This window comes from Geotrypetes seraphini, chromosome 7, assembly GCF_902459505.1.
Source record: "Geotrypetes seraphini chromosome 7, aGeoSer1.1, whole genome shotgun sequence".
NCBI classification, from domain to species: Eukaryota; Metazoa; Chordata; class Amphibia; order Gymnophiona; family Dermophiidae; genus Geotrypetes; species Geotrypetes seraphini.
Window position 1 is genome coordinate 70,251,612 of NC_047090.1, and position 25,987 is coordinate 70,277,598.

General features: G+C 41.5%; 1 protein-coding gene across 5 annotated transcripts in view; it reads left to right on the forward strand.

The window, feature by feature from the left end:
* The window catches only part of RECQL (RecQ like helicase), a 115,181-nt gene extending 95,179 nt beyond the window's left edge, over positions 1 to 20,002 (forward strand). For all 5 annotated transcript variants that reach the window (XM_033952267.1, XM_033952264.1, XM_033952263.1 and 2 more), the window contains exons 12-15: positions 3,764 to 3,855; positions 7,125 to 7,344; positions 10,416 to 10,545; positions 19,431 to 20,002. In XM_033952267.1, coding sequence (XP_033808158.1) covers positions 3,764 to 3,855; positions 7,125 to 7,344; positions 10,416 to 10,545; positions 19,431 to 19,610 — 622 coding nt within the window. In that variant the 3' untranslated portion in view covers positions 19,611 to 20,002. The remainder of the gene's footprint in view (positions 1 to 3,763; positions 3,856 to 7,124; positions 7,345 to 10,415; positions 10,546 to 19,430) is intronic.
* The last annotated feature ends 5,985 nt before the right edge of the window (positions 20,003 to 25,987 follow it).

Below are 25,987 nucleotides of genomic sequence, written 5' to 3' on the forward strand. Positions count from 1 at the left end.
AGTATAAACAAATAAAGTTGAATAAAACAGTTAACTCTCTTTCCCAAGGAAAGAAAACAGCATTAATAACAGAATTTCCGTAATCCAACATATTCTAGAACAATCAAGCAACTGGTTCACCCTACTGGAACAACCTTCCCTGCTTGACAACAGAAGAGCTAAAATCTCTCTGTTGGACAATGGAAGCCAGACTAATATATCCCCACAATTGTTACTGAACAGGCATCTTAAGTTACCTGTGCACTTTCTGTTCAGTGGCTGGCACCAAAGCATTCTTCAAATTTATTCTTATTCTGATGACAAATTTAGATAGATTCCGTACGTGAGGGCATTCTCTAAAAGTTAAAAGGGGATCAATTCCGTACAAACGTGGAAAACTGGAACGCTCTTCCGGAGGCTGTTATAGGGGAAAACACCCTCCAGGGATTCAACACAAAGTTGGACAAGTTCCTGCTGAACCGGAAAGTACACAGGTAGGGCGTTGATCTTTGACCTAGGGGCCACCATGGGAGCGGACTTCTGGGCACGATGGACCACTGGTCTGACTTAGCAGCGGCAATTCTTATGATACATGGGGATTGGACCATAAATCAGATAGTACTTTCATGAAATGAAGCTATACAAATAGTGTGGTATAACAGAAATGACATTATTCTGTAACACTGTGCCTAACTTCTGGGAATGCCCCCTGATCTATCCATCCTCTTCCCACAGCTAGGCCCCTTTTCAGTTGCAAACTATGAAATTTAGGCCCAAAGTTGGTACACAGTATTTATTCATTATTTCTTTTTATTTGACAGATGTCAGGAATAACATTTGTGTGAAGATTTTGCATCAGTTACATCATTTCAATTTTACTTCATTATTGTTTAGTACTGTATTACAGTGTTTTTCAACCTTTTTTGGGCAAAGGCACACTTGTTTCATGAAAAAAATCACGAGGCACACCACCATTAGAAAATGTTAAAAAATTTAACTCTGTGCCTATATTGACTATATATAAAGTAATTCACTTGAGTGCCACCGCCGCCATTGGGAACAGGCCGGCGCCAAGTTCTCCCTGCTTCTCTTCCCCGCGGGGCCGACCAACTCTCGCCACCCGTCGTCAATTCTAACGTCGGAGAGGACGTTCTAGGCCAGCCAGGCAGCGATTGGCTGGCCCAGAACGTCCTCTCCAACGTCAGAATTGACGCGAGTGGCGAGAGTTGGCCGGCCCCACAGGGAAAAGCAGGGAGAACTTGGCGCCGGCCTGTTCCCGATGGCGGCGGTGGAACTCAAGTGGCTAAAGAGCCGCAGTTTGCCGGCCTAGGGACAACACTGGAGGGTGGCCAGCTGTGCACCCCCTTAGGACGTAAACCCGGGGTGGGGCAGACCGCCCCCCCCCCACCCTGGTATGCCACTATCTGTACCTCACTCCCTCCCTATGACCAAAAATTCTCCTTTCTTCTATTCCCCGTGTACACAACCATCTCTTTCCCTCCCTTCCTCTCTCCAAAGTCCATGCCTTCTGTGTCCAAACACTCATTCCCTCCCCCACCTCAGCATCTCTTTCCCTCCCTTCCTCTCTCCCAAGTCCATTTCTTCTGTGTCCAAAAACGCATTCCCTCCCCCACCTCAGCATCTCTTTCCCTCTCTTCCTCTCTCCCAAGTCCATGCCTTCTGTGTGCAAAAACCCATTCCCTCCCCCACCTCAGCATCTCTTTCCCTCCCTTCCTCTCTCCCAAGTTCATGCCTTGTGTCCAAAACACACTCCCTCCCCCCTTTTGTGTTCCGTGTTTGCCTCCCAGCCCATCTTTGCAACTTTCTCAGCAAAACGAAGCTCAAGCCGCTAGGCTTGTCTTCTGCTTCCTGCCTGCCCTGCCGCGCACAAATAGCCGAACGGAAGTATTCTCCGACGTCAGCGCTGACGTTGGAGGGCAGGCTTTGCTTAAGCCCTCCCTCCGATGTCAGCGCTGACATCGGGGAACGCTTGCGATCGGCTATATGTTAGCTGCAGGGCAGGCAGGAACAGAAGACGAGCCTCGCAGCTCGAGATGTATTGAACTCCGCGGGTCCCCCGTCCAGCTCTCTCCTGTCCACGTGGGGCGGACCGCCCCTCTCCCTAGATTGTGGCCTAGGACCCTGGGGGAGCCCGGGCCCCCTGTCAGCTCCAGGCCCCTGAATGCAGGACTGGTGGTTCTGCCCTGATGGCGGCCCTGACCATACGGCACACCAGGCAACATCTCGCGGCACACTAGTGTGCCGCGGAACAGCGGTTGAAAAATTATGACATAGAGTATAGAGCACAAGCACTTTTAAAAAAACTAAGGTCTGATGATGAATAAAAGCCAGAAAGAGAAAGAAGCCTTCAAATAATTTGGCTGGTAGTTGGCTGGAACTGAAGACCATAGAGGCACTTAGAAATGTGCTATCTGAAAAAAAGATTGCTTGGAAATTAGAATGATTTATGGCCTGAAGAAATTAAATCATGTTACACCCTTTTATTGCGAATTGCATTGGCTACCAGTGGAGGCCCAGGTATTGTTTAAACTAGGCTGTTTCTGTTACAAGGCTTTTTATGGTACAGCTCCTTCTTACTTAGTCAATAGATTTTCTTTAGCATCAGACAGACATAGTAGAAGAACTCATCCTTTGTTTAATTTTCCATCTGTCCAGGGTTGCAGGAGTAAGAAATTTCTGAATCATACTTTGGCATCTCAGGCAGCTCTTCATGACGACGAATTCCGAATATTGTTGCTTACTACCCATTCCTATGGCCATTTTAGAAAACAATTGAAGACCTATCTTTTTTTCTAAATATTTGACTGTTTAATGAATCATCTTATTTCGTGTAACATGTTTACTTTTATAACTTTTTGTAAACCGCGTTGAACTTCTGGGTACGCAGTCAATAAGCACAATGTTATGTTATGTTTAATTGGGTGGGCAAGCTCAGTCTTTGGATAGAATCCACTCATTCCTCTAGTTCCACTGTTTTAACTCAAAGATTCCACCCAGGTAAATTTGGTCTATGTTAACGTGGTAGTACAATAAAATGTATCCCACAGCATCTTATGCATCTGAAAGTTAAACATTTCATCGCCATCTAGGCTATTACCGTATTTTCACCCCCCCAGCTCGCGTCACCCCCCCCCCCCGCGATCCTACATCCCCCCCAGCACCGCAAAGACAACTCTTACCCGATTGGGCACCAGCTCCAGCACCAATGCACAGGATGTGCCAGTGCCAGTGCCCGAAGATCCTCCCTCGTTGGGTTGGGCTGGGCGGTGCGGTGCGAGAGAGATCCTCCTTCTTCCTACACCGGGCTGGACTAGGCTTTGAGCATTTGCGCATGCTCAAAGCCTAGTCCAGCCTGGCGCAGGAAGAAGGAGGATCTCTCTCGCACCGCACCGCCCAGCCCAACCCAACAAGGGAGAATCTTCAGGCACTGGCACTGGCACATCCTGTGCATCGGTGCCGGTGCCTGTGCCCAATCGGGTAAGAGTTGTCTTTGCGATGCTGGGGGGGATGTAGGATTGCGGGGGGGGGGGGGTGACACGAGCGGGGGGGAGGATGCCGGTTCGCAGGGGGAATGCCGGATTCGAATGAAAAAAAACATGTGAACAACGCGCTCACACGTATAACGCGCATGGTTATGCACGGTTTGTAAAAATCGTGTATAATGCGTGTGTTATATGCGTGAAAATACGGTACTTTGCTCAGATTGGCATCATACATATAATATCAGTATGCTCAAGCAATTGTCTTATCTCGCTACTTTTAGATGTCGACGTGTACTGTTAGCACATCATTTTGATGAGGTGTGGGACTCGACAAAGTGCAATGGAATGTGTGATAACTGTTATGCAGAAAAATGTAAGTAACTTGCTGCTTTATACAGGTGTGAAAGCAATGACTTGTTCCTAAGGATCTCAATCTCAAATGCCATTGAACTGGAAAAGTATCAAAAACTTTGAGCTTTTTTTAAGAGGCGTAATAGAAGCGATGGAATGAGGGTTTACTTACCAAACATTTTGCATAGGTGATAGCGTAGTGACACAGTTAACTAAAAATTGACCAATGACCCATCAAATTTAAATGCTATAACTTCTCCTACACAGTCATCTAGTGAAAGGTAAATAAGGGTTCTTTTACTAAGCTGAGGTAAGCACTTGCTTATGCTTACTGCAGTTTAAAAGGACTTACAGTGGGATGTGCTAAGGCATCCCACAGTAATTTTGTAATGTGCACATGCAAACCACACAAAAGAATAAAATGTATTTTTTTTTTCACAGAGTTGGCATGGAAAGTGGACATTTCAGTGCTAATCAGCACGTCTGCATTAGCACTGGAATAGTGCATAAGCCTCCACCACCTAAAAAATAAGTGTCAGTAAAGCCACTTTCTATTCCGCTTATTATAAGGAGCCCTAAGTAAATAATCTACATCCAGTACAAAAGTACAATATAATACTATCCTCTGACTCTAGGCGGTTTACAACAAAAGAAAGCTGAACATTAGTGAATTTTTACAAGTCATAGAAATACATAATTGTGCAAGATAAAAGACCATAAAAACTTGTTACAAATCTATCAAACAATTGTGTCTTTACTGTTATTCTAAAAGAGTAATAAGATGAAACACCTGGAATAATTTTACCAAACTAATCATTCATTTTGGCTGTCTGAAAAGCGAGAGGCCAAAATATATCGCAGCAAGGGCATGCAATTGATCCTTCTACAATTTGACATCTCGGTGGCATTCACTCCTAATATTCAGAATGTGAGCTAGGCATACGAGGTACTGTAATAAAATGGTTCACAGAATTCCTCTCCACCAGAACTTATGAAGTGAGAAAAGGCACTGACATACATATCTCATATCTAGAAGGCTTCCTGTGGAGTTCCGCAAAGATCACATCTGTCCTCCACCCTGTTCAACATATACCTCAGTGCCCTAGGTAGGAAACTCGAATCCTCATGCCCATATGTTTTCCTACGTAGATGCCATCTTTCCAGTGATCCCAGCTAAAGACACCTTCGATGACACCAAAGCACACATAGGAAGACTGTGTTTGGGCATAATCTTCTCAAACTCAACAAACTAAAAACTAAGATCTTATGGTTCGGAAACTACAACACACTGCTTTCCACAGACCCAGTGCTGGGGAAAACTCAAACTAGAGGAATCCTCAAAAGTACTGGGGGTAATCCTAAATTCAGATCTCACCTACACTGACCAAATTTAACCCATTAGTCAGGAAATTCTTCTTCTGACTCGGGCAATTAAGAACTGTACTGGGCCACTCAAACTTCAGAACAATCACACAAGTGGTCCTCCACCCCTACCTGGATTACTGCAACTTCTTATACAGTTGTATTGCAGAAAAAGATTGCAAAATATTGCCAAATTAATTTTCCGATGAAGCAAATTTGAGAGCACCTCCCCTCTCCTGAAAAATTTACACTGGCTCCAATAAAGAAGAGAATACAATACAAGATAGCTTGCCTTTAAACAAACCAGATTACAACCAGATTTTGATGTCAGATCTTACAGATATGTAGAATAATCTATTGCTATAACAAATTGGGGAATGTTTCAGCTCCATAAATGTTTGTTTAATATGGTTATTTCAATGTTTGGATTGTTCAGTTACAATGTTTTTTAACATGTTTGTTGTACTTAACTTCTTTCAGGGCAGAAGAGAAATGTATTCAGGGAGTCTCCCTGTACCCACTCCTTCTTAATATAGGGCTATCTCCTGCTTTGGTAGAAACTGAAAGTGCAGCAGAGCCCTCTGGAAAAGGAGGAGTTGATAACCTGGAGTTGATTCCTTCTGCACGGTTGCGTGCATGGGTAGAATACCCTACTGTCTAAAATGGCTTGCCATGCCTATCTGCTAGAAAAGATATTAGCAAGGGAACTATTTCTAGTAGATAGGCATGGCATGCCATTTTAGACAGTAGGATATATATATATATATATATATATATCACTTTGCACCTGCTCATATTAAATTTTATCCATTTGAATTCACATTCTCATAAAATTTTCTTGCAATTTCTCACAATTTTTCTTGTAATAACTTTGAATAAGTTTGTCTCATCAGCAAATTTGATCACATCACTTGTTATTCCTGTTTTCAGTTTATTTATACATACTGTGTGTTTAAAAAAAAAAAAAGCTGCAGTCTCAGTACAGATCCCTGGAGAACCCCATTATTCACTCTTCTCCATTGAGAATATTGACCATTTAACCATTCTCTTAGGTTTTTTTGTCTTTTAGCTACAATAGAACACAGCTTTGTTATTTCTTAGGGGTCTCTCATGAGGTTCTTTACCAAATACTTTCTGAAAATGCCGATATACTCTATCAACAGGCTCATCCTTATCCACATGTGTATTCACACTTTCAAATAAATATAGCATTGATGAGGCAAGACTACCCTTGGCTAAATCCATGTTGATTTTGTCCCATTAAATCATGCCTATGTTCAGTAACTTTCTTTATACTGTGGTAGTCTCTACCATTTTGCCTGGCACTGATGTCACTTTCTGGTCTTACAATTTCCTGGGACACTCTGGAATCTTTTTTTTGTAATTGGCATTACGTTGACCACCTTCTGTTCTTCAGGAACCCTGCTTGATTTTAAAGATTGATTACAGATTATGAAGACATTTATACTAATAATGGATCTGCACCTTCATTTTTTTTAGATCTACCATACTCTGTGTGCACAGCATTCAGTCCAGGTGACTTGCTGTTCTTTAATTTGTCAGTTTTTCATACTGAATCTTGAAGGTTCACTAGATTTGTTTCAGATCCTCCAATTCATCACCATTAAATACCATTTCTGTCATGGCTATCTCCCTCACGCCCGTCATCAGTGATGACCAAATCAGAGAATTTATTTAGTCTCTCCACTGTGGTCTCTCTTAATTTATTCAGACCTGTCATGAGCTGTTTTTTGTTTGTTTTTATAGTTCTTGACTGACCAAGATCCATGAAAGTATTTATGATTTTCCCTCTAGTTGCTAATTAAAAATCCCATGTTAAAAATACAAAAATACTATTATTGTATAAAGACTTATTTGCATAATTTTAATATTGCTAACTGAAGGCAGATATCTCCGCTTTCATTTTAGGTTATGAGAAGATGGATATAACCAGTTACTGCAAGGACCTCGTGAAAATACTTGAACAAGCAGATCAACTGAATGAAAAGCTCACACCACTGAAATTACTTGATGCTTGGTTGGGAAGAGGTGCCCCAAAACTCAGAGTTTCCAGTATTGAACCTCCAAATTTTACACGTATTGAATTAGAAAGAATTGTTGCTTATCTGATTTTGCAACAGTATCTGAGGTAAAATTGCAAAATTCAAATTGTTCCACTTTTTTTTTTTTTTTACTGTTATCAAACATTTGGAAATTGACATCTATTTATATTTTTAAGTGACTATTAGCATTTGGATCCTCTTTAAGGGAGTTTCTCTGCTATTATATTTTCAACCAGTTTTATTCGGTTATCACTTCTTCAAAGAGAATAGCAGCTTGTTTAACACTTTGATGGGTATAGCCTCAGGCTTGCTATAAAACTAATATGTGCTGGATCTTTATCTCATGAGAGGAGCAGAGGTGACTAGAAGGAAGAACAACCAGGGGATGTCTTCAAAGGATTTTATTGTGGAGATGACTCAAGTCAGCCAGGTTTTAGCATAAATGCCTGTATCAAGTATTTATAAACATAAATATAAGCTTATAAACACATACACTTCCCCCTCCCCATTCGCGGTTTTGACACTCACGATTTCATATATTCGTGATTTTTTTGGGGGGAGGGGGGGAAACCCCCCCATAGTATAACACGTTCCCGCTTCTCTCCAGCCTTACCCTTCCCCCCCCCCGTCATCCTGGCCTTACCTAGTGGTCTAGCGGGCTTTTGGGGCAGGAGCGATCTTCTTACGCTCCTGCCCCGTGTAGATTGCCAATAGGAAATGGCTGCCGTAAGTTCCCATCGTAGTCTCCAACGGGGTTCTGAGGCTTTTCCTTCTTTTACAAGCACTTCACTAACTGAAGTAAATATATAGCAACAGGTAGATAAATAGTGGAGTTCCCCAGGGGTCTGTGCTGGGACCACTGCTTTTTAACATATTTATCAATGATCTAGAGATGGGAATAACTAGTGAGAAAATTAAATTAGCTAATGACATAAAGTTGTTCAATCACAAGAGGATTGTGAAAAATTGCAAGAGGACCTTAGGAGACTAGGCATCAAAATGGCAAATGACGTTTAACGTGAGCAAGTGCAAAATGATACATGTGGGAAAGAGGAACCCGAATTATAACTAGGTGATGCAGGGTTCCACGTTAGGAGTCACTCCCCAGGAAAAGGATGTAGGTATTATCATTTAGGATACGTTGAAACCCTCAGCTCAATGTGTGGCAATGGCTAAGAAAGCAAATAGAATGTTAGGAATTATCAGGAAAGGAATGGAAAACAAAGATAAAAAAAAAAAAGATAAAAATGTTATAATGCATTTTTATCACTCTATGGTACAGCTGCACCTTGAATACTGTGTGCAATTCTGGTTGCCATATTTCAAAAAAGATATAGCGGAATTAGAAAAGATACAAAGTAGGGCAACAAAAATGATAAAAGGGATGGGACGACTTCCCTATAATCTAATCTAATTTTTGGTTTATATACCGGGTCATCTCTCAGTGGAGCTCGACTTGGTTCTCATATAATTAAGACTAGAGTACATAGCAGAAAACATAGGAGAAGGAAGAACTAATTAAAAACTAAAGTACATAAGAAAAGCTTAAGAAAAATAACTATAATATTAGCATTTCGTGGAGGCTGTAGTTAAATCATTTAAAAAATGCGAGAACAAAGTTTTCAGGAATTTATGAAATGATTATAGCTGGTCTAAAAGCCTAATGGAGTCAGGAAGTTCATTCCAGATCTCTACAAACTTGAAAACAAAATAGCGACTGAGCTTCCCAGCAGATTTAATTCCCTTAAAGGAAGGGAAGGCTAACTTATATCTTTGCGTGTTTCTCAAATGGCAAAATCTAAGGGTATTCCAACATAAAGGGACCAAAGGATCAAATGTAAGACTGTATGCACAAGAGAAATGAAAAGTGATATTTGAAAGGGATAACAATATAACATTCAAGTAAATCATAATATATCAGAAGATTTTGGAAGATTCTTGATGTTAAAGAAATTATTTGATAATATATAATGAGGAAACATTAAATAGATGGTGTAATGGTATTAATGCACATATCACAACATCCACATTCTGAATGTTGACCTATCGAAATAATAGTTCTCAGCTCAGATGAAAAGACAAGAGTGTACAACTCTATCAAAAATGTTCCTTGGTCTTGTATAGGCTATGCATGGAGGCTCTTGAAAAATTGAGAGCAGTTGCATAACATGTCAATGCAATTTAATACTTCGTGCAATTGTGGAAGCTTGATCAGAAAACAGGACGCATACAATCCTGCCATTAGAGTGCTTGTTTTATGGACTCAACAGGAGATCACAATTAGCAAACAGGGCTCAAAGGAAGCTGTTTGAAGTACGGAGTGAGGATACCCTCTCATATAACACTTTAGCCTGTTTCAATATCACTATATAATTTGATATTTTGCTTTATTCACTTACCAAGAGGTCCAAGGATGTTTCACAGTGGATTACCCGATCGGGTGATAAAAATCAGTAAATCTTTCCCATAGTGGTTCCTGTGTGAGTTGTGAAAACTGAGGACCCTCAGCACCACACTTAATTATTTAATTATATGATACTTTAATTTTCATGTGTGAAAGAAAATTTATAGTTTTCAGCATTTGACATTCTTAATTGGGTTATTTTTGTTGAAAGCACATTATAGAATACTAGCATAAATCAACACCAACGCCTTTACATTTAGCTGTGTGTAATTTATAATAATCTGTAAGTTAAGCACATAAATGTCTGCCACACCTCTGTCCTGCCTATGCCACGCCCATGGGAACACTTTTCTTACTGTTACTCACTAGGCAATTTTAGTGCAAAATTATAGCTTAGGACATAAGTCTACTCTTACACATAAATGCTTAAAGTTATGTGAGCTCTTATAGAATGAGATCTATATTTTACTCTATTTTATCCCCCCTCGCAGGCCTCTCCCTTACCACCTATTGTGTTTTCCCTTTATTTCTACTTTTCTTATAAATATTGTAGTTCTCTGCTTCTTCCTTTTGTCTTAGTGTAAGTTTATTTACGTCATGTTAAGTTAATCGTTGCTCGTTTCCCCCATTTTATTATTGTGAAACTTGTGAGATTCATTTCAGATTATTAAATGATAAGCATTTGCAAATATAGAGCATTTAGATTCACAATTTAAAATGTTATACTGTAACTTAATGGTTTCATTTTAACAGGGAAGATTTCAGTTTTACTGCATATGCTACAATTTCCTATTTGAAAAGAGGACCAAAAGTTGATCTGCTGAAAAACAAAGAACATTCAATCATCCTACAGATGAGTGTGCTTAAAAATAGTAGTGACAAGGTATGTACCGTACATAGTAGTAGATAACGTTTATTAACAGTAGAAATGACTGCCATTCATGCAATTTTGAAACAATTAAGTAAAGATCCATGTTATAAGGTACACAAATCAGTTAATTTAGGCTAAGAAGCAGTAGTCTAAATTGGAGTAGGATTATGATTTTTATTTTAATTAAAAAAAAAAAAAGGAAAACCAGAATTTCAACAGGTTTTCTGTGTTAATGGAAGAAAGAAAATCCTGGAAAGAACCACAATCAGCTGGCAAAGGTACATATGAGAATGGAGTGGATATCTTACCATTCACGGAAGAAAATGTTTATGACCAACTTGAAAATTTGAAAGTGGACAAAGCCATGGGACTGGGCAGGATCCATTGCAGGATATTGAGGGAGCTCAGATAGAGAATGACACGGTGGCGGTTTACCCGCGGCCACCGCATTTTAGCCGCGGGTCACCCGCCGAAAACGGGGAAGAAAACTAGCAGTCGCTGCGGCGACGGGGACAAGGCCATTCACCGCCCGCGGGGCGGTGAATGGTCTTGTCTCCGCAGTGAGGTATCAAGGATCGCGCGGTCCCCGCAGCCACCGCCCGCCCGCCCGTAGCATTTAGCCAGCTCCCTCCCTCCACCTCACCTTAAATTTCGAGTTTTCCGGCTTCCTTTTTTCCGAGCCGCACGTGTTCAAAAATCCGTGCACGCGCGGCTGCGCGAGTCAATCAATCTTCTCCTCTGACGCAACCGGAAACAGGAAGTTGCAGGAGAGGAGAAGTTTGATTGACTCGCGCAGCCACGCGTGCACGGATTTTTGAACACGTGCGGCTCGGAAAAAAGGAAGCCGGAAAACTCGAAATTTAAGGTGAGGTGGAGGGAGGGACCTGGCTAAATGCACGGCTTTTTGAACACGTGCGGCTAGGGAAAAAGGAAGCCAGCAAACTCGGAACGAATATAAGGTGAGGTGGAGGGAGGGTGGGGGCTGCTGGACCATTCTTCATTACTTTGCCATACTAATTCCATTCTATGTTAGGTGCCACGGACTCAGATTCGAGTCCTAGCGATGATGAGTTAAAGATCCCAAAAGAAGCCAACTTCTAAATCCAGTGGTTAGAGCTACACTACACTCCTTGTGACCCTGGGCAAGTCACTTAATCCCTATTGCTTCTGACACAATGGGCAGTTCCAAAGACCAAGACTGGCCAGTGTCAAAGACAGGATGCTGCTGAGCTTGATAAACCCTTAGTCTCAACTGTTTTTAGTGATCAACAAAGTTCTATGTTTCTATAATCACCCTAATTCTGTTATCATTGGACTAGATATTCAAAATGATTTAAATGGCCAGGACAGGCTCCTGGCTGTTCAAATCATCTGTCCAGGGCTAACCAGGCATTTTCAATCTTCATGTTCAGCCCAAATGGTGTCACACAATTCAGCAAAAATACCCAATGTTGTTCCTCATAATTTAAATATTGCTCATAGAAGGAACAACATTGGGTATTTTTGCAAATGAAAGTTGGAGGGTTAATTCCCTTTAAACAGCCAATTGAGTGAAACATGAATTCATGCTGGGACACAAGATAGGTTGAATTTGTTTTGAATTTAAAAAGAAAAATGATCAATGAAGAATACTATAATGGCAAGAAAATATAATGATAAAACAGCAACTAATTTTGCCTATTTTTATATATTAAAAAAGTACTACATAAGGTGAATGTCCATATTGCTGTCTGTTGTTCTGCTGAGCACTGGCATTGAAACAGCAAAATGCATTTATTGCATACTTGTCCTCTGTCGGAAACATTATGGTGGTATATTAGTTGTGTTAATAAAAATTTATAAACAAAGCCCTGCCAGCTGAACATCTCTTTCTCTAGTTCAGCAGCAGGAACTTTGATTTATAAGAATGGAATACACTAAATATTAGAGTACTAAGGCTTATATGGATGCTGCGGGGACGGTGACGGGGCGGTGAATGGGATGGCAGTGGCGGTGATGGGGCGGTGAAAGGGATGGCAGTGACGGTGACAGGGCGGTGAATGGAATGGCGGTGACGGGGCGGTGCAGAGGATGGTGGGCCGGGGACGGGGCGGTGACGGGGACAGATTTTTTCCCCGTGTCATTCTCTAAGCTCAGAGATGTTCTGGAAGGTCCTCTTAAAAGATTTGTTCAGTAAATCCTTGGAGACAGGAGAGGTTCCTTGGGATTGGAGAAGAGTGGATGTGGTCCCTCTTTATAAAAGTGGTTACAGAGAAAAAGCAGTAAACTAAAGTTTGGTAAGCTCCACTTCAGTTATAGAAAAAATAATGGCAGCTTTGCTGAAGGAAAAGGATAGTGAATTTCCTAGAATCCAAAGGGTTACAACTTCCAAGACATGGGGTTTTTTTTTCTAAAGATAAATCATGCTAAATGAATCTGATTGAATTCTTTGCCTAGGTGACTAGAGAATTGGATTGAGGACATGCACTATAAGACCACATCACAGAGGCATACCACAACTCACACTGGCTCCCAATACAAGCAAGAGTACACTTCAAATTCTATTGCCTACTATTCAAAGCTATTAACGGAGACAGCCCAACCTACTGGAACAACCGACTAACAGTGCTCCCTCTAAGCGGGCGGGTGTTGTGGGCAAAATTTTTTTCGCTGTGCGCTACAAATATCGGGCGCCAGCGCCAACTCGCCCGATTCTCCTCTCGCCGCCCTGCCATCTCCGTACGCCGTGCGCTGTGACGTAAACTTGTGCGCTGCGATGCAATATTTTGTGCGCCTGCGCACGCCAGCGCAGCTTAGAGGGAACACTGCCGACTAACTCAATCCACCTCAACCAGACACAGGAGAACCCACTCACCATTCACACACCCGCCAACCAAAAATGTCAAACGAAGAAAACTATATGAAAACCTAATGGCCACCAGAGCAGCAAAACTAGACAGACAACTCACCAGTCTTCGACCACAGATTACAAAACTAAAACTCTACTCTTCAAAAAATACATAAAACCTATTTAACACGACCAGTTCCTTCCCAAGCTCCTCCTACTACACTGTCTACTTCTTATCAAATCTAAAATGTTCAAATTACCCAACATGTATTACCTAATTACAAGACAATTCTTATGTAATCCACTTATATATCTTGTAACTTCATAACAACTTTTATGTAATTCGCCTTGAACCGCAAGGTAATGGCGAAATAGAAATCACTAATGTAATGTAATATAATTTACTTAGATTTCAGCAAAGCCTTTGGCACAGTGCATCATAGGAGGCTCTTGAATAAACTTGAAAGGCTGAAATTAGGATCCAAAGTGGTGAACTGGATTAGAAATTGGTTGACGGGCAAACGCCAGAGTGGTGGTTATTGGAATTCGCTCTGAGGAAGTTGGAGTGCCTCAGGGATCACTGCTGAGACCGATTCTGTTCAACATATTTTTGAGCAACATTGCCAAATTGTTAGAAAGTAAGGTTTACCTTTGTGATTGATACCAAGATTAGTAGACACCCCAAAGGGAGGATCTGTAAAAGTTAGAAGTATAGCCTAATGTTTGGCAATTAAAATTGAATGTAAAGAAGTACAGAGTGATGGCACTTGGGAAATAGAAATCTCAGGGAGCTCTATGTAGTAGGAGGAGATAGGACAGGGAGGAGGACCTTGGGATGATGGTGTCTGAGAATCCGAAGACGATGAAACAATGTGACAAGGTAGTGGCTGTAGTCAGAAGGATATTGGCCTGTATAGAGGGAAGCGTAACCAGCAAAAGAAAAGAGGTGTTGATGCCACTGTACAAGTTGTTGAGGCCCCATCTGGAGTATTATGTTCAGTTTTGGAGACCTTATCTAGCTAAGGATGTAAAAAGACTTGAAACAGTCCAGAAGAAGGCAATGAAAATGGAACAGGGCTTGTGCCAAAATACATATGAGAAGACAGTGGAAGACCTGAATATGAGGAGAGGGGACACCGTTGAGATATGATAAGACGTTTAAATACTTGAAAAGTATTAATACAGAAAAGAAGGGAAAATGATAAAACTAGAGGACATGAATTGAGATTTTGGGGTAATAAGCTACAATAGAAGTAGACACCCCGACTAAAGGAGGTAAATTAATAGATGCCAAAATTAAGGAAACAAGCTGGGCAGATCATGTTCCAATATGAGTGGATCTTTTATGGGGCATTCTAAGATAAGGACAAGATATTGGAAATTAAATGATACTCTATTAAAAGACACTATGGTGGTACAGAAGATAGAGCAGACTAATAAAGATTTTTTGGATAACAATAATATTGATCTTTACTCACCCATTACAATTTGGGAATCTTTAAAAACTGTCCTGAGAGGAGAGTTCATTTCTATAGCCTCCCATAAGAAAAAGACTCGGGGAAAAGGAGGAAAAAAAAACTGAGAGAAAAATTAATGGAATTGTTAACACAACATAAGAAGGATTTGGGTGGGGAGCAAATTAAGACTCGGATAAAGGAGATTCGTATGATTCTAGGAAAAATGGAAGATGAAACCATCCAATTTAACTTAAATCGCCTTAGACTTAAACATTATGGGGGTAATAATCAAAAAAAAAAACCACGTCTAAAAAGTGTCCTAAATGGCTACTTGGACGATCAAAAAGCCTGATCGTCCAAGTACCCATAACCAAAGCTGGTTTTTAGACGTATCTAAAAACAGCTTAGGCCTTTCCCCTGCCTCTAAATGCACAGAGAGAAAAGAAGTGTGTTTAGAGGAGGGGAAGGGCGGGCAGTAGGCCGGCCTACACCTAGGCGTACAACACCTATAACCAAAACAGTTAAAGGTTGCCTAGTCGGCACTTAGACCTTTTTGACTTAAACGAAATAAAACCAGGTCTAAGTGCCGAAAAAGGGGCCGCTGAGCTGATGGCCGCTGCTGCCATCAGTTCAGCGGCCCGGCAACCTAACCATCGCGGCAGGAGAGATGCCTCATCTCCCCTACCGCGATGCCATCACTCTTCTACCCGAACTGCCGCGACCCGCGGCAGTTCGGGTAGAGGAGTGATGGCTTTGCGGTAGGGGAGATGAGGCATCTCTCCTGCCGCGATGCATCACTCCCCCCCCCCAACACAACATCGTGGCAAGAGGGAGCCCAAGCCCTCTTTCCCTGCGGCAGCCGCGACCCCCCCCCCCCCCCCGACTCGATCGGGGCAAGAGGGAGCCCAAGCCCTCTTGCCCCGGCCAACCGCGGCACTCCCGACTCGTTCGGGCCAGGAGGGAGCCCAAGCCCTCCTGGCCCAGGCGACTCTCTACCCCCCCCCCCCACTAAATTACGGGCAGGAGGGATCCCAGGCCCTCCTACCCTCGACGAACCCCCCTCCCCCAACGTCCGCGCCCCCAGAACCCCCGACCGCCCCGCAACCCCCCGGCCGACCCCCACAACCACCCCCACCCCTCTTCCCATACCTTTTTTTCGTTGGCCGGACAGACGGGTGCCAAACCCGCCTGTCCAGCAGGCAGCCACCGGCAGAATGAGGCCGGATTGGCCCAGCCGTACCAAAGCCCCGCCTACTGGTGGGGCCTAAGGCACCTGGGCCAATCAGAATTCAAAGAGAGCTGGACAGTCATCGAATTACAATATGCAAATAGTCATTGAATTGCAGTATACAGAATCATAAGATGTAGCGAATTATTATATACAGATTGTTAGAATTTCAAAAGTATACGCAGGGGAGGACATGTTAGAAAGAAAAGAGATTGATTTAGAGATTGAAATAGTTATTATTTAGGCGATAAATCTATCGAATAAGGCAGTTTTTATGGCTTTTCTAAAAGCGTTATAGGTCAGTTTAGCAGACTGGATGGGCCATTTGGCCTTTATCTGCCATCATGTTTCTATCACAACAAGAATTCATATGCTTCTGTTATGCAGATGATATTACGGTTATTATCCCGTTCTCCTCCAACATAGCATCGGTTTCCCCTTGAGTCAACAGCCTATTTATTATTCAGACAGAAACTAAATCCAGAAAAAAACAAATTCTTCCCAGGTACATTAGACAGATTGTGAGCCCAGCAGGACAGATAGGGAAAAACACCTAGACCAGGGGTAGGCAATTCCAGTCCTCGAGAGTCGGAGCTATGTCAGGTTTTCAGGATATCCACAATAAATATGCATGAGATAGATTTGCATCTCAAGGAGGCAGTGCATGCAAATCCATCTCACACACATTCATTTTGGATATCCTGAAAACCTGACCTGGCTCTAGCTCTCAAGGACCGGAATTGCCTACCCCTGACCTAGACTATAAGTGTTTATAGATAAATAAATAAAATTTTGCATTTTGGCTAAAATGGAATCAGGCATCATGGTCCGACAAACCTTTACTGTTTCTTGTGCAAGATAAGAAAACTAGGAGTCCAATCAGAAATCATTTCCAGGGGACACACTTTACTGTAGAATCATAATTCAAACTCTTGTGCTGAGCATCTTGGTCTACTGCAATCTAATCTTTCTAGGATGCACTTGCTTAAATGGCTACAATCAGCCCAAAATGCTGCAGGCAGGCTTATATTCTCTCTGAAAAAAACATGACCATATAACCAATTACTATAAGAAACTGCACTGGCTTCCCATTCAAGCCAGAATCAAGATCAAATTCGCCTGCATTCTCAACAAAGTACCTAATGGACTAGCCCCTTTATATCTGATCCAGAGATTCACTCCAACCAATCCCTAACGAGAAACCAACAACACAAACATTTTTGCATTTCTACCAATCACTGACCAAAAAAAGGGCAGGTTCACTGAGAAACTACAGGCTTACCAAGCAGTGCCAGTCCTGAAAGACATCTCCAAACATTCCGCTCATATTGACCCTTACCTAACATTCAGGCGTAAGCTAAAAGTACATTTATTCAAGACATGGATTACCCAGTGAGGAGGCTAATTCAACAATCTATGACCTGATAACTACCTTCTTCCATTTGTTAACTCTCCATCTTTATATCACTTTGTAACTTTCCATCTTTCTAATATAATATTTCATACAATGTAAATCCCAGTAAATGTACTGATTCTCTTATTGTAAACCATTTAGAACTTTGTGGCTTTAGTAGTCCATAAATAGAGTATGATGATTATTATTATTATAAAGAAGTTAGAGCTCTTCAGCTTAAAGAGACAGCTGAGGGATATATGATTGAGGCCTATAAAATCATGAATGGAAAGGATAGGGTAAACCTGAACTGAAATTTTTTTTTTTTTTTTCACTTTTTCAAAAATGTACAAAGACCAGGAGACACTTTATGAAGCTGCATAGTAACATATTTAAAACAAATAGGAGAAAATATTTTTTATTTAATGCATAGTTAAGCTCTGTAACTCACTGCCAGAGCAAATGGTAGACGCTTGTAATGTACCTGGGTTTAAAAAAGATTTGGATAAACTCCTGGAGCAGTGATCAATACGTGTAAAGACTCCAGGGTAAACCACTAATGTAGGGAAAAATAACCAATGTGGCACCAGAATGACAGGCTTGTGCAGATGAGGATAGAGCTTGCAGGGATGCGGCAGGAACAGGAACAGAACTCAACAGGGACGGAACGGGACTGGAAATAGATCCCGTGGGGATGGGGACAAATTTAACCCTGTGTCTTGCAAACTTTATGAGCCGTGGCACATTAAACTGGCAGCCATGGCTCAAGGGCACCCAGAAGTTCATTGGTGCCATCACAATGACATCGCACAGTTTGACATACGCCGAGGCCCTCCAGATGAGGCCCTGAGCTGCCAGTGGGGCTGCTGACAAAGAAGAGGCACGGAGAGAAGGAGTGGCACTGGTGGCAGCTGACTGCCTACAGAATGTGCCTCTCACCGCGAGAGGCAAGAGAGATCTTTGCAAGTGAGTTTTTGGGTCCTTATCAAGAGAGTAATTGTGGTCCATTTGAGGATAATTGGCACAATACAAGAGCCCATCCTGGGTTAGGACTTCCACTGTAATTGGTAATTCAGTCATTAGGAATGTAGATAGAAGGGTAGCTGGTGGACCTGAGGATTGTGTGGTAACTTACCTGTCTAGTGCAAAGGTGATGGACTTCATGTGACACCTAGACAGGGTTTTAACCAATGTTGGGACCATGATCGTTGGTGGTTGTTTGTGGATACCTAGGACATAGGAAGAAATAGGAGGAACTGAGTTGAAATATTCCCAAATTATTCCCATGAAATGCTAGGCAGGTTGTAAACACAAATAAAGTGAATCATGCTTTGAAATGTCTGTGTACAATGCTAGAAGTCTAAAATAAAATAGGATGGAAGAATTAAAATGCATAGCAGTGAATGAAGAGGTAGATATAATAGACATTTTAGAGAGGAAGCTAGATAACCAATGGGAGAATGTAATATCAGGATACAAATTATATCAAAATGATAGGGTGGTGCTATATGATAAAAAGGGCACCAAGTCAAAACTGGATAAAAGTTTTTTAGGAAACAAAATGCACTGAAGGAACTATGAACAAAAATTCCATGTGAGAAGGGGAAGAGAATAATAGTATAGATTTACTACCATTTCCCTGGCCAAAATAACAGATGATAGAAAAGCTACTGTGCATGCTCATCTTTGAATCAAATTTGTGAGCAGTTCTGTTCCTGTGTTCATCGGATGAAGTTACTTACTTGTGTTCTGATTGGTTTTGCTGTCTATGGGAAAACAATAAGCACTGCTTTACAATTACAGAAAAGAGGTCAGAAATGCAAAAACAATTGTCCCTTTGAGAAATTAAAATATGTCAACCAGGAAAGATGATGTTGGATTCCCATTACACTAAATACCATAGATGTAAAGAATACCATTATTTTATAAATTAATTTTGGTTTTAAATATTTAAAATGGATATCTTTTTGATATGTTTGTTTTGTTTCACAGATTAAATCTCCAACTTTCAGCCCTGAAATCTCTGCTACACCCGAAGAGGGAAATAGTTTAAATGCACAGGAAAAATCGATGATGATAAAGGAAGCCAACAGTCACAAACGTCCTCAACCTGATTGCAGTATCACGAGCAAGAAAAGCAAGACTGATAATAACTTGATTGTTATTGATTGATCTCTTTAGAGATACCTACTACCATGACTACAGCTTGCTGGTGATAAGATGAAGGCTTGGTGATCTGTTTGTGAACTGTCTACAGACAAAACACCTAAGACACATCAAGATATTACCATAGTTAGTAGTTACTCAATGCAGCATTGTAACCTTTTTAAAATCAAAGGCTATGTTATCCCAGGATAAGCAGGCAGCATGTCACCAACGGAGCCCCAGTATAGACCACTTTAAGAACTTAGAAAGTTCTCGATTGCCCGAACCGCACAGGTGCAAGTGCCTTCCCGCCCGATGCGGTCCTTTAGTTTCTTAGGCCCGGATTCTGTATAGGTTCGCCTAAGGCTACCGCCTAGCCTTAGGCGAGCTTAGACAGGCTTGTAGGCCTCCCTAGGCTCCCGGAGGCGCCTTCAATATAGGCGGCCTGCCTGGAGAGCATTTTTTTTAGAAACCATGCCTCCCGATTGGCTGATTAGATAGCTGTAGGACGCCTACAGCTGCCTACAATCGGATGCACTTTGCAGAATCAGGGCCTTAGTTTCTGTGGAGCTAAGAAGTCGCGTTTCAACTTACCTGTTACGGACAAGTGGGATTTTATGACACACAACCTTAAAAATATAATTGTTGGATGACAGCTATGAATATTGTCTCATGGAATAGAAATGCCATTTTTCCTGTGAAGTATATTGTTTTGTTGCATCTACAGAAAAAGGGCAAATATTTTCCTCTGTTACAAGCGATTTACCTGTTTGGATGCAGAACACAAAGGACTAGTTGCCTAGTTTTTATATGAGGTAAGAATGAACGTTAATGCCAGTATGTTAGTCATTTACACGTATAAGTGGTCTCTTATGCATGTAAATTATCTCTTGTGAAATACTGCCTAGTGTGAAGGTGTAAATGCAATTTTCATGGCACACTGTGTGTACGCATAGAGGCAGAGTTTGCACAAAGTCCATACATGAGTGCACAGATTATTACTTACATGCATATTTGTGCAAAGTTCATCCTAATAGTTAAATCAACCCTTTGAGTTGGTTGAATGCTGAAGCTAAAAGCAAAGAACCGAAGGGCCAAAATCTGCAGACTGATAAATGCAATCAGGAAGAACCAGAATTGGACAGAAAAATCAACATAAATTTTTTTTATTATGAAATGACCCAACACAGCTGTGTGTTGGCAATGTGAACGTTTGGCGGGGGTCACACATCTATAACACAAACATATAAAAACAGTATGCATAATTTAAAAAAGATACTCAAGTAAAATGGAGAGTGAATATATACCAGTTGATGAAGTGGGAGATCTGAGATGCCTATCTCACCTATAAGTGGAAGACACATTTTCTGTTAATATGGGACTCATATATTCAATCTCTGCCTCAGAGAGTTCAAAGTTTAATGATAAATACCTTGTGCTTTTCATTTAGTCAGTTTTTGTACTTCAAAATGATGATGTTCCCATTTTAGCGGATTGTGGCATATGGCGGGGAGATGGGGATTTGGGGAAGATGTGTGGTTTCCTTTGGATATTCCCGATTGTAACATGTAAACCTTTCTTTTGTGAGAGGAACAGGGGTTATAAGAGTCCAGACTCCTGTTTCATGTGTGGTGGGCTGGGACAGAGGCTTGTTAGCTTTATAGAGGGGTAGAGATGGGTTTGGAGTTTGGATGGGGCACTGAATGGAATGTGGGGGAGTGGGATCCTTTCCCTGGGTACTATGTCAAATGATCATTGGATTTATTTTTATTTTGTGTGGTTTTAAAAATTCAATAAAATTGTTTAAAGCATAAAAGTGTTTATTAAAATTAAAATATACAGTATATTGAAAAAATTAGTCTCCACCGGGAAATGCAAATTATATAAAAGTATTCTAATATTTTGCTATCACCAATAATTCATGGTTCTATCCACATTATCAGTTGTCTAAACTAGAGGTTTTCAACCCCCATCCTTGAGACACTCTTAGGCAGACAAGCTTTTAGGGTTCCCAGAAAGAATATGTATGAAATAGATTTGCATGCCTTACCTTCATTGTACACAAATCTATCTTATGCATATTTATTGTGGGTGTCCTGAAAACCTGACTCCCAAGGACTCGTTTCACGTTTTATCTAAAATTTGATATACCACTTCGGGCAAATAGCTGTCACAGTGGTTTACAATACAGTAGTCCCCACTTATCAGCGGTTTCACTTTGCACAGTTTGTTATCCACAGTTAACCCAGGTCCGTAAATGTTAAATGGAAAATTCCCACAATAAAGAATTCATATGTTTTAAATTGTATGCTGTTTTGAGTGGCACCATGAAACCCCACACTGCATTGCTATATCACAATGCCAGCATCATTCACTTCATTTCATCTCATCACATAGACATTGTATATCATCACAAGAAGAAGGATGAGTACAATACAATAAAATATATAGTATTCGGTATTATCTGTGGTTTCAGGTATCCACAGGGGTCTTGGCATGTAGCTCCCATAGATAAGGGGGGATTACTGTACAGAGAAATTTTATAATTAATAGTGAGGAGAGAGAGAAGATAGGAGAAATAGATTAGGAGAATAAAAATGGAGGAACTCCAATGTTAATAGGAACCATAGAGGTGAAAGAAAAAGAGGAAGTTTGCTATGCATCTGAGCTGGTCAGCAGGTTACTGCTCATGGAATTGGAGGACTATTCAGGAAAAGCATCACGAAATAGGTGGCCCTTGAGAGATTTACAAAACTCTGTAAAGGAAGATGAAGATCTAAGATGTGATAGCAATGCATTCCATAAGGTGGGGCCTAAGATGCTGAGGAGCTGATTCTGTATAGGATGCTGGTCTTGGTGTCCACCTAAGAAGCGGCTGAAAATCATACAACGGCATCCTAAACAGAATTGTGTCTGCCCTAATAAACAGATGCTTAACCCCCTGATTTTCTAACTGGCACCCATGCTTTCCTTTCAAGGCCTGATTGCAAATAGCGGTCATGCGACTACCAATTTGAGTCGCTACTACTACCATAGCGGTGTGCGTGCCATGAGTACGTGCCCAAGGAGCAGGTCATGCACCTTTGGCTTGCTCCTGGGCGAAACCTTTATCAACTAAATTCACACTTCTTTTATCTCACTATGACTCTCCCAGTTTAAATTTTAGAGGTAAGTAGAAGGATTTTTTTTTTTTTTTTAATATTTGAAATAAATCTTATTTTTATTTCTGGTATTATTTTCGATATCACCAATCTCTAACGCACTTTTTACAGATTCTATGGCTAGTTTGAATTCTTTCAATCATATTCCTAAGATCATGGGCCGTAGACATCCAGCCCCATTGCATTCGGTATCGGGTATTTCATCTTCAAATTTGATTACTGTTGATTGCCATTCTCAATCTCTAAATTCATCATCCTTGGTATTTGGCCTGTTGAATTGTAGATCTCTGAAAACTAAAATGTCTTCTTAAAGACACTATTATAGTATCTCATATTCAAATACTGAGGTTAACAGAAACCTGAATTAGACATGGGGAAGAATCATATATCTTAGAATCTATTCCACCAGGTTTCAATTATTATTCTAAATCACGATCGTCTAAAGAGGGGGAGGATTGGCTTTAGTATATAATTATTCTTTCTCGCTTATTGAACTTTCAACAAACATGTTTCAATATCAAGAGCTGTTAGTTAAATTTAATTTTAAATTTCCTCTTTTTCTTGTTTTAATATATTGTCCTCCCAACTTATCTTTAGAAATTTGGGATATGATTTATCTGACCTTAGCATAAATAACTTTTCCAAATTTAATTATCATGGGTTACTTTAATGTTCACTTTGATAATTTGGCTAGTTCTCAGATTCACTATTTTAATCAGTTCTTATCTGATCTAGATATGCTGTCCTGAGTTTCTTTTTCTGCACATTCTTCAGAACATGCTATTGACCAAGTTATTTCAAAACTTTCTGAAGATTTTCACATCCATAACTTTTCTGGTGATAGTATTTCATTAGCATCACAGATATTTCAAATTAGTTCCCTTAAGTATATAGTTCATAGTATTTTATTGACAGATCATAAACTCATTCTTTTTCCCATTATAGGAAATGAGAATCTTGGGAACATAAGAACATAAGAACTGCCTTCTCCGGATCAGACCTTCGGTCCATCAAGTCCGGCGATCCGCACACGCGGAGGCCCTGCCAGGTGTACACCTGGCTTAATTTATAGTCCACCATATCCTTATATGCCTCTCTTAAGGAGATATGCATCTAGTTTGCTCTTGAATAGATACAAAGCTAAGAAACGATATTTATTAGGAATTAGAGAATGACATGGTGATTGTTACCCGCGGCTAGCCGCGAGTAGCCGCGAGTAACCCGCCGAAACGGGGAAAGAAAAAATTGTGGTCGCTGCGGGGCGGGGACAAGGCCTTTCACCGCCCCGTGGAGCGGTGAATGGACTTGTCTCTGCAGTGAGGCAATGAAGGATCGCCCGGTCCAGCAGCCCCCACCCGCCCGATCATAGCGTTCAGCCATCTCCCTCCCTCAACCTCACCTTAGATGCAGAGCTTGCCAGCTTTCTTTTTCGCCCAGCCGCATGCTTTCAAAGAGCCGCGCATGCGCGGCTGCTCAAGTTATTCAATCTCATCTCCTGCAACTTCCTGTTTCCGGTTGCGTCAGAGGAGAAGATTGAACAACAGAGCAGCCGCGCGTGCGGCTGGGCAAAAAAGAAAGCCGGCAAACGCGGCATCTAAGGTCATTCTCTAGTTGCAATCCCTGGTTGCATCTGTAGTTTCTTATTTCAGATCAAGCGGCTGATCCGGGGCCAGCAGGAGATGCTGCACGTGCAGGAGAGGTTCATTGCTGGGTCTCTGGCTGGGGCTACAGCTCAGACAATCATCTACCCCATGGAGGTGAGTCAAGGCTTCGTGTTTAGTACCAGAATGATGTGGGGACAAATTTTTCAAGGGGATGAAGAGGGAGAGAAAGAGACCCACAGCAGGAAAGAAAGGGGAGGGCAGGCAGGTGAGCCAGATGCTGGAAGCAGGGTGGGGGAAGAAAGAGGGAAAGAAGCTAGATGGGGTTGCAGAGAAAAGACACATTGGTGTGGAAGAGGAAGACGGGAAATCTGGACACAGGAACGTAACAGAAACATGGGAAATTATGTGTATGTGTATGGGGGCATAGGGACAGAGACATAAAGGGGACATACATTCCATGGGGATGGTAAATGGACACAGGGAGGGGCAATGCCAGATACATAGGGGAGTTATTAGAAATGGGGAAAATAGGAACACAGATTGGGGATCGAGCTCTCAGAGCAAATGGAAGATGCAGAGAGAAGACACACAGTGGATGGAAGGAATTGAATGAGAAGATGAGGAAAACAGAAACCAGACAACAAAGGTAGAAAAAAAAATTCTATTTATTTTCTTTTTCTTTTTTGCTTTAGGATAAAGTAGTATATTAGTTGTGCTGATAAAAATTTATAAACAAAGCCCTGCCAGCTGAACATCTCTTTCTCTAGTTCAGCAGCCAGAACTTTGATTTATAAGGAAGGAATAAGCTAAATATTGCAGTACTGAGGCTTATATGGATGCTGCGGGGGCGGTGAATGGAATGGCAGTGACGGTGACGGGGCGATGAAGGGGACGGTGGGCCGGGGATGGGGCAGTGACGGGGACAGATTTTTTCCCCGTGCCATTCTCTATTAGGAATTTAAAACAAATTGATCCTAATGATTTACCTTCTTTTAGTTACTAGAGGATTAACACTGAAGGAACAATCTGACGTATAGGTTTATACCCTTAAGAAATATTTTTTTTTTTTTTTGCCTCTGCTGGGTCAGACCAGAGGTCCATCTTGCCCAGCAGTCCGCTCATGTGGCGGCCCAACATGTCCAGGACCTGTGTAGTAGTCTTCTATTTATACTCCTCTATCCCCTTTTCCTTCAGAAAATTGTCGAATCCCTTCTTAAACCCTAATACCGTACTCTGTCCTATCACGCCCTCTGGAAGCGCATTCCAGGTGTCCACCACCCATTGGGTGAAGAAAAACTTCCTAGCATTGGTTTTGAATCTGTCCCCTTTCAACTTTACCGAATGCCCTCTTGTTCTTGTAGTTTTCGAAAGTTTGAAGAATCTGTCCCTCTCTACTTTCTCTATGCCTTTCAGGATCTTATAAGTCTCTATCATATCCCCTCTAATTCTCCTCTTCTCCAGGGAAAAGAGCCCCAGTTTCTCCAGTCTCTCAGTGTATGAAAGGTCCTTTATCAAGCGTGTCACTCTCCTCTGAACCCTCTCGAGTATCACCATATCCTTCTTAAGGTACAGCAACCAGTATTGGACGCAGTACTCCAGATGCGGACGCACAATCGCCCGATACAACGGCAGGATAACT